The sequence below is a fragment of the Saccostrea cucullata genome, unplaced genomic scaffold (genome assembly GCF_032062105.1).
Source record: "Saccostrea cucullata isolate Sc308-1 unplaced genomic scaffold, CSIRO_AGI_Scuc_v1 ctg1686, whole genome shotgun sequence".
NCBI lineage: Eukaryota > Metazoa > Mollusca > Bivalvia > Ostreida > Ostreidae > Saccostrea > Saccostrea cuccullata.
Genome location: NW_026938510.1, coordinates 44,952 through 61,830, shown reverse-complemented (window position 1 = coordinate 61,830; position 16,879 = coordinate 44,952). Strand labels below are relative to the sequence as shown.

Here is a 16,879-nt window from a genome sequence, read left to right as displayed (position 1 = left end):
TTTATAAGAATGTAAGAATAAATATTTTGAATGATAACCTCATCGATACTTCAATACCCCTTTATTGCATGGACATTGTGCATTTATGATTTTGCATAGTTTCCATACCTGCAGCTGATCGTTTAACTGCACATACTTTTTTCCCAAAGATCTCAATAATATCCGAATCAGTACAAAATACATTATAGTAGTAATATAATATAACATGTCTTGATAAAGATAATTAAATTTAGAGTAGTAAAAAGATAAGAAAAATATGAAAAAAATGAAAGATTTAATGAACTGCGACAAATCACTTTTCATTTCATATCCCATGCTTTTAAACGTTGGTATCTAGGGCTCGATTTTTTTTCCTTTTATAGGGTACAAATATCAACTTTTTAAAGAATTTTTCTAAGACTTCCAAAAACCTTGAATCTTATAAAGATGAATAAAATGAAAATTGTTGCATGAAAAAATTTGATTTTTAAGCTTCATTTTGATGTTTTTCAAATGAAATATTCATTTTTGGAGTTATCCTTCCTGGCTGATAATCGGATATCCTTAATTACGTCTGTACAGATGAAATTTTGAGACTCTCTGATTAGATTCGTTAAGCAAAATAAGCAAACAGAGGATTGTGCTAAATCTAGCAGTTCTTGTGTGATTATCTATAACTAATAAACACAATGTATACTGATGATTCCCACTATGAAGTTCATTGAAATAACTGCAATTTTCATGTTCAAACATGCAATTAAAAAAAAAATAAACAAAACTTTCAAGATGTGACTGTTGGTTATTTCAATTTAAGGAGAAATTATGTCAAATTTAAGGTAAAGGAAAAGCCTTGAAAGGACGAAAAAAATAAGTTAAAAATCTTTTACACGATCTTTTGTTTTTATCTTTTACACGATATTCAGTTTTTGGCATGTATTCAAATAAAGAAGGAAATAAAGTTAACACAGACGAAGGAAATGGGCAAATAAAGATATCAAGTGAAAGAAGATGAAAATGTGGAAAATATGCTTAAACAAAAGAAAATACATGTAGTAATCAAAATGATTTTCTAAGAAAAGAAGAGGGAAGAAGATTAAATAACTGGAAATTTTTAAATAGTCGAAGTTATATATGCTATTCATCAACAGAATGATGAAGCAGTAAATTCGTATGCTAATCAGCATGATCCAGTGATCCCGTGTAAAAGTTTCATTTTATTCTTTTAAAAGTAACAGTAAACATACACATAAATCCCTTGATGCAATTCTCCTTTTACGCATCTCAAAATGATACGCAGCTAGATATTTAAACGAAAAATGATGCATTATACATGAAGGATATGGAGATAACGAACAGTATTCGATATCAAAGATGTAAGATGGCCTATATCAGTGCACGTAGGTTGTGTAACATCAAAGATACTTAGTAGTGTTATTCCTGGGGACAGATCGACTTATGTCATATTTCTTCTAAAGAACAGAACACGAAGTAAGTAAAGATAAAAAATAGAAAGGCAAACGTATGAGACGAATAATGTTTGATTGTTTGTTGTTTAACGTCCCTTCCGAGAATGTCTCACTCTTATAGATACTCATTTACTTGCCGCTGGAGAGCTGTATATTTCTACCTATGCTCGGCACACAGAGCCATTGAGTAGTGGGTGTTCTTTTTCTTGCCAGTATCTGCGACTTGGTTCATATAGTCTCAACTGAAGGATTGGATCTCTACAATCCGCAGGGCATTCGGTACCGCTACGTAAGGACTAGCTCCTTGCTCAGCGACATCAAAGCAACTAATTACTGCGCCAGTCGGACGATGATGTGAAATATGTACATCTTTTGTCGAACAAATAACGGAAAACTTGTTAATTACAAACATAATATCAAAAAATATATTAAACTCTCTATGTTTGTCAAAGTATTTATTTTGATATATATTTTCTAAGCATATGTATATGTAAAGTGTCGAAAATGTTTTTAAAATTGAGTTTGATCATGAGCTTGTTTTGTTTATTTTGAGGGGACAGCACTATTTTCAAACAGAACCTGGCGTTTTTTTTTATTTATTTTTAAAGATGAAACTAACTTACAAAAACATCCTCAGTAACAACCACCGCACATACACATCCAAATATTTTAATGTGATATACTGTATAGTTACGCGGTGATTCTGTTTTTTCCACGAAAACTTGTTTGTATATTGCATCCTTGTTACCAGCAGGATGTAGAGTAAATTGATAAAAAAAAATAATGATATTAGTTTCCTGTGTGAAGTGTGAAACATTCAGCAGCTATATCCATGTTTAAGATACATTCACAGGAAACGTGAATAAAAAATACCACAATATTATAAGATATCACATTTTAAGTACAAGGATTCTTCGAGAAGTTAGAATAACAGAAAACACTGTAATAATGTAAATATTTCAAGAAAATAAAAGACCAACTGGAAACAACTTTCATTGTAGACCCAAAAAAAAATCAATCATCAACATCTCGTTTTTGTGTGTTTGAAAGCTAATCTAGTAGCAAATCACGCAGTATGTCTTTCATTATAGTCTTTCTTTTGATTAGTGCTGTTGGATTTAACCTTAAAGGTGAGTGGTCAATATCTTGTTATAACCTTAAAGGTGAGTGATCAATATCTTGTAATAAAATGAAACATATGATGATAACGAACAGTAAAGTTCGAAATGCATAAAACAATTCAAAATAGGAGCAGAGCAAACACATAGCTCCAAAATATCAGAGGTGGGATCAGGTGCCATGCATGAATGAAAATCCCCTGCCGAACGGTCACTCACATAATATAATATCTGATATCAGCAAACATCCCAAAAATACTACACAGTTTGTTAAAGGTGCAGAAAAGGATAAGTTCTTCTAATTTTGATTGATCACTGTTTTCAGTCAAACTTATCTAAAGCTTTTTCAGAAACAGGTTTCTATAAGAAAGGATGCGTGAATTGTTTACGCTGGATGAATCTGTCGACAAAAATCGTGACGTAATACAAAATTTTACACTTAACTGATATTACTAATAATATAATAATATTACTAATAATTGTGATAATTAAGCAAATTAATACAATAGATATGACTATGTAATGATTCTTTTTCTTTATATAAAGATATGATAATTTCATTTCACTTCTGATTTTCTGTTTTCATTTAATAGTAAAGGTAATATTTATTTTTATTCGATTTATTTCGTAATGATTTATTTCTTAATGATAGATTTCCTTAACAAAAAATTAAAAAAGTTTAATATAATTGAATATGGTAAAGGTTTTCCCTTTTAGTAAATAAAGCATTTTGCTATGAATTTCAAATAGATATATTTTATTTCTTTAAATTCTTTATTTAAATTTCTGCTTCCCAGAAATAAAAATGGGGTTTTTCCAATGTTTTCATTTGGTTGTCAAAAGAAATACATCAATGTTTCCGATGAATACCTCTTTTGATTTCCTTCCTCATATTTTTAACAGTTATCTTTTACTTTCAGATGTTAAAGGATTGCATTCAATGTTTTTATCATCGTCGGAAACGCATGGATGATCTCGACTTTACGAACTAGCTGAAATATCACCGTAAAATATGATAATTTGTTGTTTTTAGTCAACCAATGAGAAAGTTGGAACTCTCCAATTTTGAAAAACACGTTTATTACTTTGCTATTTATGGTAAATTTATTGACACTTGTTAAAATGTGCGAAGTTTGATATAAAACAATGAATGTTAATTCGTAAAGGTCACTGACATTAATAACCGTCAAATTTATATAGGAGTACATGTACCCCTTTCTAACTGCAAAATGCACCGGTGAGCGGATATATCAGCTGTGTTAGCGGAATGAGTTTTTCATGTTTTTGGCAATGCCGAATATGCATACGTAGCGTGAGCTGCAATTCGTCGTTTGGCATCGCCACTCTGTGAATCAGCCAATCAAATGACCCCCGCATATTTAATTAAATACATGTACGACGATTTTTCGGCGAGTTTGCCCACGTGTGATACATGTACATGTAAGTAAAGACGAGATCACCCATGGGTTTCTGACGATGCATTTTTATCAAATCGATGATGTTTAAACGAACAGTTGATACAAACAAAAAAAGCTGAAAATAACAACTAAGGCCATGTTTTAATGTGTTGAATGAATGAATAGGTTTTACGTGTAGTTTTTTAATTCACATTTTCACTAAAATGAGAGTTTAAGTAAAAATATTTGTATAGATTTATAAGGATGGTTTCTGAAAGGCAGAATTTTGAACGCCATAGAATGTTTACAATTTCTTCATATTCTAAAAATTTATTATTTGTATCATTTTCAATGAAATAAGGCCTATACATATATACCGATCCAGGCATCCACTATTCTTTGTATCATATGTCCTTAAATCATTTTTAAAAGTAATTAGATAAAAATTCAGATATTTGTTGTTTAGAATTTGTTGCATTTCTTTTACATGTCAGTTTTTCATTAAAGTTTCAAACAAGAGCCTTTAACTTGTTTTGAACGTACGATAAACTATTAATAGCAAAATAAATCAAAACAAACCACAATCATTTTGCAGCTGATAGTCATGCTCAGATTTCTACCAATGATTCAACCTCCAAAATTGCTAAAAATGTGACCAATATTCAAACCGACTCTACAAGAACAGATGCCAACGTTGAATTATCCTCCGATGATACCACTCGGAACACTTTTACTGAGGATATCAATATCCAAATGGACAATATTACAAAAGGCGTTATCAATGCAACAATGCACAATGATTTCCCGTCAAGGCCTATTGCAAATGATACCAGTATCCAAGAACACTACACGAAAACAGATGTCTATATTGAGACACTCTTTACTGACAATACCTTAGAAATTTCAACATATAAAACCAATATAGAAATCAACAACATAAGTTCAAACCAAATGATCAAAGGTGCTTATATAGTGCTTCATTTAAGATGTTTTAACATTATAAAGATAACTTGAATCATCTTATAAAACTTGTGTGCATTTGTGTGTGCAAGAATTATATTTAAATAAATGATACAATTTCACTTATTTATTGAAATGCAAAGTGTATTTTTCCTCTCTAGTTATCCAACGATGCTTACTGAAACATCTTTCAATAATATTCTACTGAATGATTGCAAGACATTAATTTATTTAACATCTTAAATATCAAAAAGATTTAACGTACTTCTCTTTATATAAAAGTTCATGTTGATTTTTTTTCTATTTCTTTTTTTTTTCTTAGACAGTACATACGGAATCTCTGGAGCCGCTATTGTAATATTTATAGGCATAATTTGTCTGATTACTTGGCTTTTAAGGTATGCTCTCTCTCTCGTTCTCTCTCTCTCTCTCTCTCTCTCTCTCTCTCTCTCTCTCTCTCTCTCTCTCTCTCTCTCTCTCTCTCTCGCTTTTTTTGTCACCGAAGTCAATACAATTTATACTTTGAACATCGTATTCAGTATAATGTATTATTTAGAATTTTCAAATTCCCATTGCGTTTTTTTAGACGTAAAAAATATCGTCAAGAAAATCATTATGGCTGGAAGAAGAGTAAAGTTCATGAAGTTGGACTTCCGAACAATCCTCTTTATCATTGCTTTGACTCAATAGAATATTCTAATGAAAAGAAATCAAAAGAACAAAATGAAGGTTTCCTGCCTTCTACAAATAATGAAGATGATGCCATACAAAGACAGAAGAAAACCAAATCTATGATATACCATACAGAATTGAAGAGCAGAGACGAAGCCAAAGTTGCCAGTTCATATTTTTAAATAAGATTTTATGACAATTTTGTATCCAGGTTGCAATCCAAACTTAGTTATCTAGTTTAGTCAACTAAGGACGAAATCTCTTTTGGAAATGCTTGGATACAAATTTATAGTAATATGTTCCGGAAAATGAAAGTGTCACCTCCTACAGCATTATTTAAGATATAAATAAAACTTGTGTGTAGCCAATTATTTCTTTGCTTACTATGATTTTATAAACATGTATGATAATTAATGGAAAATCTTCAATTTTCAAATCTATTTAATGAGCGATGATTCCTCTACTCCAAAAGCTAAAACAAAATAAAAAATGAAATTTAAATAGGAATTTAAAAAAAAAATACCAATATTTATTTATTCATCTGTTCTGAATTAAAAAATTAATCCAATTTATAACTAAAAAGGATTTTATATGTTTACCTGTGGTAAAATAATTGCACATAACATTACTTGAATGAAACATATGGCGATAACGAACAGCATTGAAGCTAAAAAGTCCTTTCAAGCAATACAGATCAGATGCAGAAAAAACATGGACCTCCAAAACATCACAGGTGTGATTTGGTGGCATGCAGGAGTTAGCATTCTCTGCCTATCAGTCACATCTGGCTTGTGCTCCTTGTCATGGTTGGGAAATGAAGGAAACATCCGCTGATAATTCGCTGTGTAAATAATGGACTAACAATAAGTACGAAAGTCATCATTCTGCAATCAATTTAATAATAAATTGTATTTCCTGACAATATCATCGTATTGCTTATAGAACGTACCAAATTTTGATTTTAATTGAGACTCATGTTTTACCATCTTGTTTGTCAATAACTTCGTTTAACATGTAAACATTGTTCATCTTAGAACACACACTTGTGTGTCGAATCTTCTGAGAGAGATAAACCCTATATGCAGGCAATAAGGGGATATTGCTGCATTGGTAAGACGAGTTGAGGATTGAAAAGTTAAAGTCAATAGGTTTATTAAAAACTTTGTTGTAAAGTTTCCAATGAAGTCTTCTTCTAGTAACATATCCAATTATGAAACAGATATGTAAGACTCTGTGATATCGTTAATTTCAAGCTTACAGGTATACATCGTGTCGACATATGAATAAAAAGATAGATACTATACGGCAAAAAATTAACTCGCGTAGTTCCTACTCGCTATTTTCGCGGTTAAAGAAAGTCTGCGAATTCAACATACAGTGAATAATTCTTTAAACGATTCATTTTGATAAAATTGATGTATTACGAGAGGTTATCAAAAAGTTCGTGGACTGAGGCTATAAAATTAGTGCTATGTAGTCTGTGCTTTCAAAATTTATATGGAACATAAAAAAAATAAAGAAATGTTGAAAATTATAGCCTGATACGTTCAATATTTTCCAAATTATTATAAAATGAAAACGACAATATATGATCACCCGTCGCTGTCGTCGTTTATTTTCATGACGTCCGATAACGTCATTGTTTTTTTCATTGCCCGCTTCTTCTACCTCATACACTTTCTTGATGAGAAACCCTGGAGCTAAGAAAGGACTTAAACCTGCCTTGTTTATATGACTTTACAATGTCATGTACAGTGGCCTTCAATGAATGTAATATTCCAAACGGATTACATGTAATATATTAGGAGAGATCCGCGCTTGATTGTGCCGGCATATTTTGCTTTTGGGAGTTCAATATCTACAACGCATGATCAACGTCATTTTTTGACGTGATTGATTTTTCACACCTTGACTGCACATCGACATTAACTGTGTATCCCTTTTCTCTCTGGATCTATTTTGACATTAAAAGACAAGTACTCTGGATGTATTTTATTTCTCTGTAGCCAGTTTCAACATATTTTAGGTCTATTCCAGTTTTTTTTCAGAGGCAAAACTTTATAGAATGTTGGAAACGGAAATCCCTCCCCCTTTTCGACGTCATTTTCAAGGCCTCATTTGTTTGGATATTCCTTGTAAAATTTGCGATAAAATTTCATAAACTTCCAGAATGAAGTGAAAATTTCGTATTTTATGGAACAATTGTGTCAAGACATATTCCTGTTTAAACGGGATTTTTGGATGTCAAATGATCATATCAAAAGAGTTTTTCTCAGTTACACATAGGTCGCAAAAACGTCGTGTTCGAGGTTGCGCCGCCTGGACATACCATTGCTTACAAAAACATCACTAATTTATTAGAAAATAAAATTTATGGTTTATGGTTAATTCTTTAGATAGAAAAGATGATGCTTACTAGATATTTTTAAAATTCATTGATGTGCTTAAAGTGGTTTTAATTTTATGACGCTAGTCCCAGAAGGTTTTGATAACCCCTCGTACTGTTGTCTGTAATTTGTTTGTCTTTCCGTACAAACTCATAAGCAGTAAACATATAGCGGAGATGTAGACCGTCTTCCTTCTTATGCGGGTGTATGGATCAATCACAAACACGTGGTTGTTGAAGTTTTTAATCCTTTTTAATTAAGAAATAAATAACAAGTTTATAAACTTCAATGGGAATTGAAGTGGGTCGGTCACGTGATCAAATCCTGTGAAGGCCGAAGGCCTTCTCAGAAGATTTAATCATGTACCGACCCACTTCAATTCCCATTGAAGTTTAAAAACTTGTTTTTTATTACTTATATATACATTTGAGACAGACAATTGAATATTTTCGAATTTAAATTATTGCACTAACTGTCCGTCGTAGATTTTGAAAAATGACGCAAGGTGTAAATCGGCTTGCATGGCGGTTACGCTTCGAATTCATTAGGCTAAGGAATCTATTTCGAAGGGAATATTTTGTGAAAGGCTACTTGTGATCAGTAATAGTGAGCAGATTGTTGTCTGGGAAGATTGTTATTCGTGAAAATTGATAATCGATGCTGAAAAGACACAAGAAACACGTCAGAAGTTTGATGATAAAAAGTTGGGTGAGGAATTTCGGTCGCCGAAAAGGGATGGGTGGATCCGATGGATTGAGACACTTGTCCGAGCCAGTTAATTTGCAATTTGATCAAAAACATTCTACAATTTCAATAACTAAAGGCATACTTATCGTAAAACACTGATAAACACGGAGACACTGGCGACAGCTTTACATTGAACTACGAAAACGCCGAGGTGTTTGGCAGCTGTTCATGGCATGATTGCAATGATATTTTCCGACAGATTTAAACATTTATCGTGAGTAGAATTTAAAGGTAGAGTAATAGTTTATTATGAAAATTTAACCAAAGGTTTAACGTTAACCAAAAAATAAGGATGAACGTTAGAGACTGTGCAGCTGACAAAAGTGACGAAAAATGTAAACAATCGCCAGTTTTCTCTATATACACAGGTTGAATCGATAGCCAAAAACTGTATGAAATACTTGTTTACATTGTAAATGATATAATTATTATTTTACTTGCTTATTTTGTTCAATTTTATACATGAAAAGCTGGTCATTTTATAATTTATGTACCGGTAGATGTTATTGCGCCGTGTGATTAGGTCACGTATTGACCTCTGACCTCTGACAAACTTCATACAGAATTGAAGATATATTCTCTCTGTATGTTTATATAATGGAGAGATACCACAAATGTGTATATTTGTTGTTACATTAATTTCTATAGCTAACAATAAATTTTGCCATCCAGGAGAGGTATGATGTAATTATCTTAAAAAAAACCATGCTTGTTAAATTTTACCCCTGCGTTCAGTCATAAACTTTAATCGAGGCACTTATGTACTAAACAGGATAAGTTCAATTAATTAATTTCCTTTATATAATAAACAATTTGAGAACGGTACAAACAATTTTTTCTGTTCTGGAAAACAAATCTGAATGCGTTACTTTGTTTTCACCTTGAATCTGGATGAGTCCGGTATTTCGTTTTTGTTTAACCGGGCTCAAAATCGAAACAATATATACTTAAAAAAACGTTTCCCATGCGCAAATTCAAAAGAAGGCGATTTGCTGAAAATTGAACAAATCGCAATTTTTTCCAACCATCATTCTAATTTGTTATACAGTAACTACTGTTAATAATGCGTCATTGATATATCAAAATGTTCATTTGAAAGGCAGAACATTAAGTGTTTTCTTCATTTTTTGCACACAAGAGTTGAGAGTTTTTAAGGCATAAGAATATAATGTGTATGCTTGTGTTCAAAGTCAGATAGCTACATAGGCAATTTAGCCACATATGATCCACATATGCATTGCCTTTCATATGAAGATCATATGTGGATCATATGATACTCATATGTATATACAATCATATGAGAATCATATGTGGCCAATCATATGAGAATCATATGATCATACATATGTGAATCATATGAAGTAATATACATATGATTCTCATATGAAAGATCCTGCATATGAGAATCATATGAATATTCTGACAATAATCATATGAGAATCATATGAAACTGAACATATGAGAATCATATGAAACAATGTTCACTAATTTGTCCTTGTTATACTCAGGTAAAATTCATACGAATGTTTTGACTGTGATCATATGAGAATCATATGAAACGGTGATCATATGAGAATCATATGAAACAGTGTTCACTTATCTTTCCTTGTTATATTGAAGTAAAATTGCAATTTCAATTATATATATCAAAAGATGAATTTAAATGTACATTAGCCTAATTCAAAAGAATTTGTTAATAATTATATGTAAATTTCTACTCTGTTTACCCCCCCCCCCCCCCTTCCTTCTAAAAAAACCTTTCATAATTTTTTTTTCTGTTATAATGCATTTCCCAGACAAAATAGATAAAGAATAAATTAATTTGCTTTTCATTTTAAATCTTTTGGGTTTGGCTAAGTAAAATTAAAATAATTCCGTATTTTTCTCCGGGCCGGTTTTGTCTTTTATCGGATGAAAATATACGTCAATTTTGACGTCACTGTTGCAGCAGACGTGTTGGGTGTTTGGAAAAGGCAAGTAATCTCCTAACAATAATATTTTAAAGACTTTTGATTCATATTGTTTAAATATAATTTCATTATTGTTACAGGTGCGTATGAACTCTCTATCGATATATACTCTTATCACTTGCATCATGCATGTAATATGTTAAATCAATGCATTTCGTAAACCTAACGTTCGTGATCTGTAAGTAAGTTTGGATAAAATTTGTTTCTGAATGAATGTAAACATTAGGCCTACATGTTAGGCTAAAGGCATTACTACTTTTTAAAACTTGAATTTGTTTTCGTTTTGTTACGTACTGATATGAAAGTGAAAGTAGAAACCTTGTATGTCGTTATGTATGTTGAGATCGTTATCAAGTCCGGATTACTTCTTAAACTTAATGACAAATGTTTGTTATTATGGCCTATAGATGCATTCGGCAACTTGAGTTCAGTGTCACAGTGCTGTTTTTTTTTCAGTCCAAAGAGCCCGAAGCTGATAAGACTGGCGATTGATCCTGAAGCTGATTTGACAGACGATTGCATCATCACAATATTGAAGGTGGGACAACTGCACTTTACCGGTACGTCCAAATAACATGGATATAGCACGTGCTCTTTCTCTATAAGAGAGTCACGCGTCAGCGTGACGATTTCGCTAAAAAGGCAATAAAATGCAAAAATAACCTATTTTTTGAATTACTCGTCATTTTTCATGTTAATAAACTTCGTTTAATTAACGAAGTTATTAATTAAAACTAAAAGCACTTTCAAAACAAACCTTTGGCTTTCATTTTGTCGGCCACATTCCAAAGTAGTGACGTTGTTAAGCACGTGACTTATTTCAGTGCTGTGATTGGTCAGGGTAGGTGACGTGAAATAGAAAGTTTGACTTCCGCTCTATAGATAGTTTTCGATTGACCAAGAGTTACTTCCCGTTGGCCGCCATACTGGAGGTCCAAATGCTCATATTCCTTCATTGTTCAACCAATTTAAAATTTCTATATTTGCTATTTTGAATTGGAAATCATTTTTTTTCTAAAGTATATAAATTTTTGGAAGCCTCCTTTATTTAAAAAAAATTATTTGATAAAGATTTTCCACCAAATATTTCTGCTATATTTTCTTAAACTTGGTAAGACAAAGAGGGAAAATCACTGAGTCGACCTCCAATATTGCGGCCAACGGGAGGTAACTTTCGCTAAATTCAGGCCTATCGAAAACTATCTATTTGATTGTAAACAGTGATTCATCATGCACCTTATTTAAGATGATATGTGTTTTGTTTTCTATGAATGGATATTTTTAATTGACTGACTGCAACATTCCAGAATTTTTGGAAATTTTAGCGATAAATGTGATCCTTAGTTTATGGAAATGTTGATTAAGTGGAGAGGCAAAACTTGTAAACATGCAGTGAGGACGGTCTTGTTTCGAGAAACAGCAATCGGCAGTATAAGAAAAATGAAACGTAAGAGACACATCTTAGATTTCTGGAAACAGAGCTGCAGTAAATCCTGGATTTACGAACTAAAATTTATCTATTTCAATGTGCAAAACACTGGATACTTTACAATCATTGAGACCACATGGAATGCAGTTATATAGGAAATCTCTACTAAAACAAGAATGCACTAGGATACTGTAGTAGCTATAATTAAAAATTGACGTTTATCTCCTTCATCACCCATAAAAACGTATTTACAACTCATCAAAAAAAGACACAATGGTTCTACATGTATAGTGACACGTACGTATGGCCCCGAGTCTTAACGCAGATTTATCTAACGACTAAGGTAAGATTGTTTTATTTATTTTTACGTATTGGGGGCTGCCCCCGCTTAAAAAAGCGAAAACCCATTTAGATATCTTTTTTTCTCGCTTCGAGAGTTTCTTACACAACAAAATGGCGTCGCCCATCATTGTTGATACGTTGCTAAGTTTTTACGCCGCGCACTCTCACGCGCGGATCTAGAATCAAAATGGCGGCCGTACCGGTAAAGTGCATTCTATCCTTGAAGGTAAAAATAAATACTTGAAATAAAAAATCAAAGTATCTGTAATGTCTCTTTATGACAAAATATTTCTTGATAATTTCTTTTAGTTCTTTTATAATTCTACATTGTTTGCATGGCTTCATCAAAAATTTAAAATTCAACTCAACTCAATACTCTAGAAATTTTATTCTACATTATAATTTTAATCCAGTGCACTTAAAATATGCAAAGTATGAATAGATTTTGCTGGCTGTAAAGGCTATGAAACTTTATAGTATACAATAAATTTGTGGGGAAAGGGGGGATAAATTGGATTTTTGAATTTCAACTAAAAATTTTTAACAGTGGCATCCAACTTTAAAGGTATGAATACATGTGCATGTGTGTTGAAAGAACATCAGCTAGCTAATCCATTGAATATTTACATCTATGTATTCATTTACTGACAATTATTTTTTCCCCCCAACACTAGTGAATGGTGTGCGTGCCTATAGTTTCGGGTTAAATGTTAGATATATTTAAGACTATAGAGACCTACAAACTTGTACTCTCTCATTTTGATAGTTTAAGTTTTAATTAAATGTATTCTTAGAAAATATCTACTGTGTGAGACTGTTAGTATTTGTCTTACAGGTTCAATATACAGTCAGCCTCTCGTAAGATAAAGATCCAAGGCTTGCTTCAAAGTTAAGGTAACTACACACTGTTAACAGGGTTCGAAATTAACTCATGTCCGTAAGTCCGAGACTAGTAAAAATTGTGTCGGACTAGCAGATTTTGTAAGGTACTAGTCCGCACGGACTAGTGCAAATCCGGATATAAGTCTTGAATCGGTTCACATTTTATTAATTTTATTTCCGAATCTCTCAGACGTTTGAAAATAAACGAGAAACGCAACCGCGATAAAGCGTTTTCTACATTGTGATCGATAGACAAAGACGTGACCATGTGGAGACTTCTGAAAGTTGAAAACCCTCTTTCCTTCACCACATGCTTTCAACTGATGTGTGGACACATATTTCATTGAATTAATTGATAAAATTTTAAGATTTGTGTTATTCTTTTTACAAACTAGTGGGCGGACTAGTGGAATAGTTTGCGGACTAGTGGAAGCTAGAAGTCACTAGTCCGTGCGGACTAGTGCTAAAAAAAGTTAATTTCGAACCCTGCTGTTAAATAAACTTTGTTATAGTCTTCCCAAAAGTTTGGGATATCTTGGAATTACAATGTCTGTTTTTCTGCCTGTCTACTTGTCTGTAGTATTTTTGTCCAAAAATAATATACATGTATCTGTATCAGAATCTTCTTAATTTTTTGACAATCTGAATTAATATATACTGTTTGAACATTCCAAATTTAATTGTCAAAATAACAAAAAAAAAGTTTTTTATGATTTTATTATGAAGCATATCTTTCAATAGTGTAATTGTTTTGCAAATTACATCATAGGATTCCTCAAAACACCTAGTATAACATATATAACATTAGTTTTATCTTGTATCATATCTGTGTCAGTGAATTGGGCATACATTTGTTTGCTGATTATACCTAAGTAACTTTTATAACTCATAGAATTTAAGAATTATTTTATTTTTACTTTTGAAATTTTTGTAGAGACCATTCTGTGCCACAAAGAAATTGTTCAGGAAAAGGAGAAGTGGTGGATATTCATTTTTGGTACGGTACAGTTCAAAGAGATTTTCAAAATGATCATGGAAGATCAAAGGGAGGACAACTGACAAAACTGAAAGATAAAGAAGGAAAAAGAGCAAGGAAATATATGGAATAATTATGAAATGGGGAGGATGTACACAATCTTGTCTGAATTTGACCTGTGAAGATTTCCCATAATGTATGCTGGAATAATCCATAACTTGATTTTTCATAAATTTACAATAGAGATTACATGACAAATGTTATTGCTGATATTTCAATGTTGCTTTGGACACTTTCATGTCATATGGTATTTTTATACATTACCTAATTATGTTATTCATTTGTACATGTACAGTATACATGTTTAACTACTAAATCATTTTGCTGAAATCTTATAATTTGTACTCATGTTAGAATATGTTTAATACATGTATCGACAAATGCTACTGACTTGTTTGTATATTTTCTTGTTTAGAATGTACACTGTGAAAAATAAGTTATTTCTCTTGATGATAATAATTTTATCAAAAAGGTTGTGTAAGCATTTTAAGATATTTTAAAATATTTAACCAATGAAGATTGATCATTGTAATGTAATGAATTTTCATCTAAAGCAGAAATATCTGATTTTTAAATGTGTAAAAGAATGTGAAAAATATTGAAAAAGAACACACAAGTGTTTCATATGATTTACATATGATGTACTTTTCATATGATTCTCATATGTAAATGGCTTGAAACACACATAAGTGTTTCATATGATTTACATATGATGCCATTTTCATATGATTCTCATATGTAAATGGCTTGAAACACACTGAAGTCATTCATATGAAAATCATATGTAGTTATTTTCATATGATTCACATATGTGGATCATATGTAAATCATATGATTTGCTTCATATGATTCACATATGATGCACTTTTTCTATGATTTTCATATGAACCAATTATATGAGAATCATATGATACTCATATGAGAATCATATGTGGCTAAGTTGCCTGTATACCTCTCAAAACAGAAGACAAATTGAATTACGATTTTGGGTGTTCTTAAAAAGTGGGTCAAAGTAAAGTGAAATGTAACCCTGAGAGTTTTAAAAATGCATTTCTACGAACAATGCACATTCAAGTACATTAACCACAGACTTACCACTCAAAAGTCATACTGAAAATAAGCTGTGCATGAGTTATGAACATTCATGAAAAGTATATCAAGAAGGATTTCGAGTCTTTGAACATGCAAAAAAAAAAAACAATCATTAAGTTTAATACTAATTACTAATTACCGTTCTTAAATACTGATTGTGTGTCCATTATCTAAACACTTTATCAGCTACGAATTTTCTATTTTTCCTCTCATGACAACATGTATGATCACACGGAGGGAGTGATAGGAGATGCCTTATCCTCCATGGCACCTAATTGCACTTCTAATGTATTGCTCCACTCTAAATTTATATTCTAAAAATGAACTTCATAGCTTGATTAGTCTCCCGCGTGGCGCAGTGGTTAGAGCGTCTGCTCTAGAGTCGCGAAGTAAGGAGTCAATCCTTACGTCGCAGGTTCGAATCCCACTGCGGGACGTGGAGACCGGTCCTTCGGATGAGACCGTATAAACCGAGGCCCCGTGTCGCAGTAGGTGCTGGCACGAAAAAGATCCCTCACTGCTCAAAGGCCCTGAGTGCCGAGCATAGGACAAAATTTGTAGCCCTCCACCGGCAAGTGGTGGCGTCTACATATGAGTGAAAAATTCTCGAGAAGGACGTTAAACAACATATAATCAATCAATCATAGCTTGATTAATGTTCTTTATCTCCACATTTTTCCAAAGTCAAGACAAAGTTATGAGTTCTTGTATTCTAAAACAATACACTTTGTCACTCAGTACATGAACATAATTTCACGTATCTTCCTCTTAAAGTTTCCCAGATATAAGGTGCAAACAGACCCACGCCAGATAAAGTTATCCATAAGAGCCGCGTAAACTCAAAGTAAACTCGCTGTGACGATAAAAAAATAAAGTTTATTGTTTCATATTATACATTTATTGACTGAGTTCGAGGGCAACATGCGTTTTGTCGGACCCAAGAACCAAACAGTCTGCCTGAGGCCGTTAGGCCGAAGGCAGACAGTTTGGTTCGAGGGTCCGACAAAACGCATTTTGCCCGAGAATTCTGTCAATAAATGTTTTGTTATACCTTTCATTTTATTTATATTTTTTGACATACGTGTATTTTGTACTATATTCCATAATGTAACATTAGATCTGTCACTGTTTAAAACCAAAGAACGAAAATGAGATCAAGCTCCGCCCATTCTGTGACGTAAGCGGTCCAACATTTCTCGGAGCGGTCCAACATCTAACTCAGCGGTCCAACATCGATTTTTTTATGCCCGCTCAGCAAAACATTAAAAATGTTAGACTTTTTTTCTGTATAGATTTGTATAGGAACAATTTTTTAAAGGTATAACAAACATATTTTGTTTTACTTTAAAGCTTAATGACACCTTATCTAAAATACAAGAGAGGGTTATACAGTTTTTATCCC

The 16,879-nt window shown here is 32.3% G+C and overlaps 2 protein-coding genes and 2 long non-coding RNA genes across 6 annotated transcripts in view; all 4 read left to right on the top strand.

Moving 5' to 3' along the window:
• The window catches only part of LOC134250542 (uncharacterized), a 47,993-nt gene that overhangs the window by 9,572 nt on the left and 21,542 nt on the right, over positions 1-16,879 (top strand). The gene's annotated exons all lie outside the window — the stretch shown is intronic.
• Positions 267-2,073, top strand: LOC134250541 (uncharacterized). The gene is made up of 2 exons (XR_009988516.1): positions 267-1,467; positions 1,567-2,073. It is a non-coding gene; the product is annotated as an uncharacterized LOC134250541 (long non-coding RNA).
• On the top strand, positions 2,360-6,026 carry LOC134250540 (uncharacterized). 2 transcript variants are annotated; one of them, XM_062732901.1, is made up of 4 exons: positions 2,360-2,575; positions 4,556-4,921; positions 5,243-5,318; positions 5,507-6,025. In XM_062732901.1, the coding sequence occupies exons 1-4, from the start codon at positions 2,521-2,523 to the stop codon at positions 5,772-5,774; spliced, it is 765 nt and encodes a 254-aa protein (XP_062588885.1). In that variant the 5' UTR covers positions 2,360-2,520; the 3' UTR covers positions 5,775-6,025. The 2 variants fall into 2 exon arrangements, with proteins under 2 accessions (XP_062588885.1, XP_062588886.1); XM_062732902.1 differs by lacking the exon at positions 2,360-2,575 and adding an exon at positions 3,433-3,800 and having other exon boundaries at positions 5,507-6,026.
• On the top strand, positions 10,948-14,771 carry LOC134250539 (uncharacterized). Of its 2 annotated transcripts, XR_009988515.1 has the most exons (3): positions 10,948-11,234; positions 13,303-13,361; positions 14,284-14,771. It is a non-coding gene; the product is annotated as an uncharacterized LOC134250539 (long non-coding RNA). The 2 variants fall into 2 exon arrangements; XR_009988514.1 differs by lacking the exon at positions 13,303-13,361.

Bases quoted from the DNA above. Each gene is read 5' to 3' on its own strand.
- LOC134250540 (XM_062732901.1), top strand. From the start codon at position 2,521: ATGTCTTTCATTATAGTCTTTCTTTTGATTAGTGCTGTTGGATTTAAC. The intron at 4,922-5,242 runs GTGCTTATATAG...TTTTTTTCTTAG, and splicing joins TTCAAACCAAATGATCAAAG to ACAGTACATACGGAATCTCT. The intron at 5,319-5,506 runs GTATGCTCTCTC...GCGTTTTTTTAG, and splicing joins CTGATTACTTGGCTTTTAAG to ACGTAAAAAATATCGTCAAG.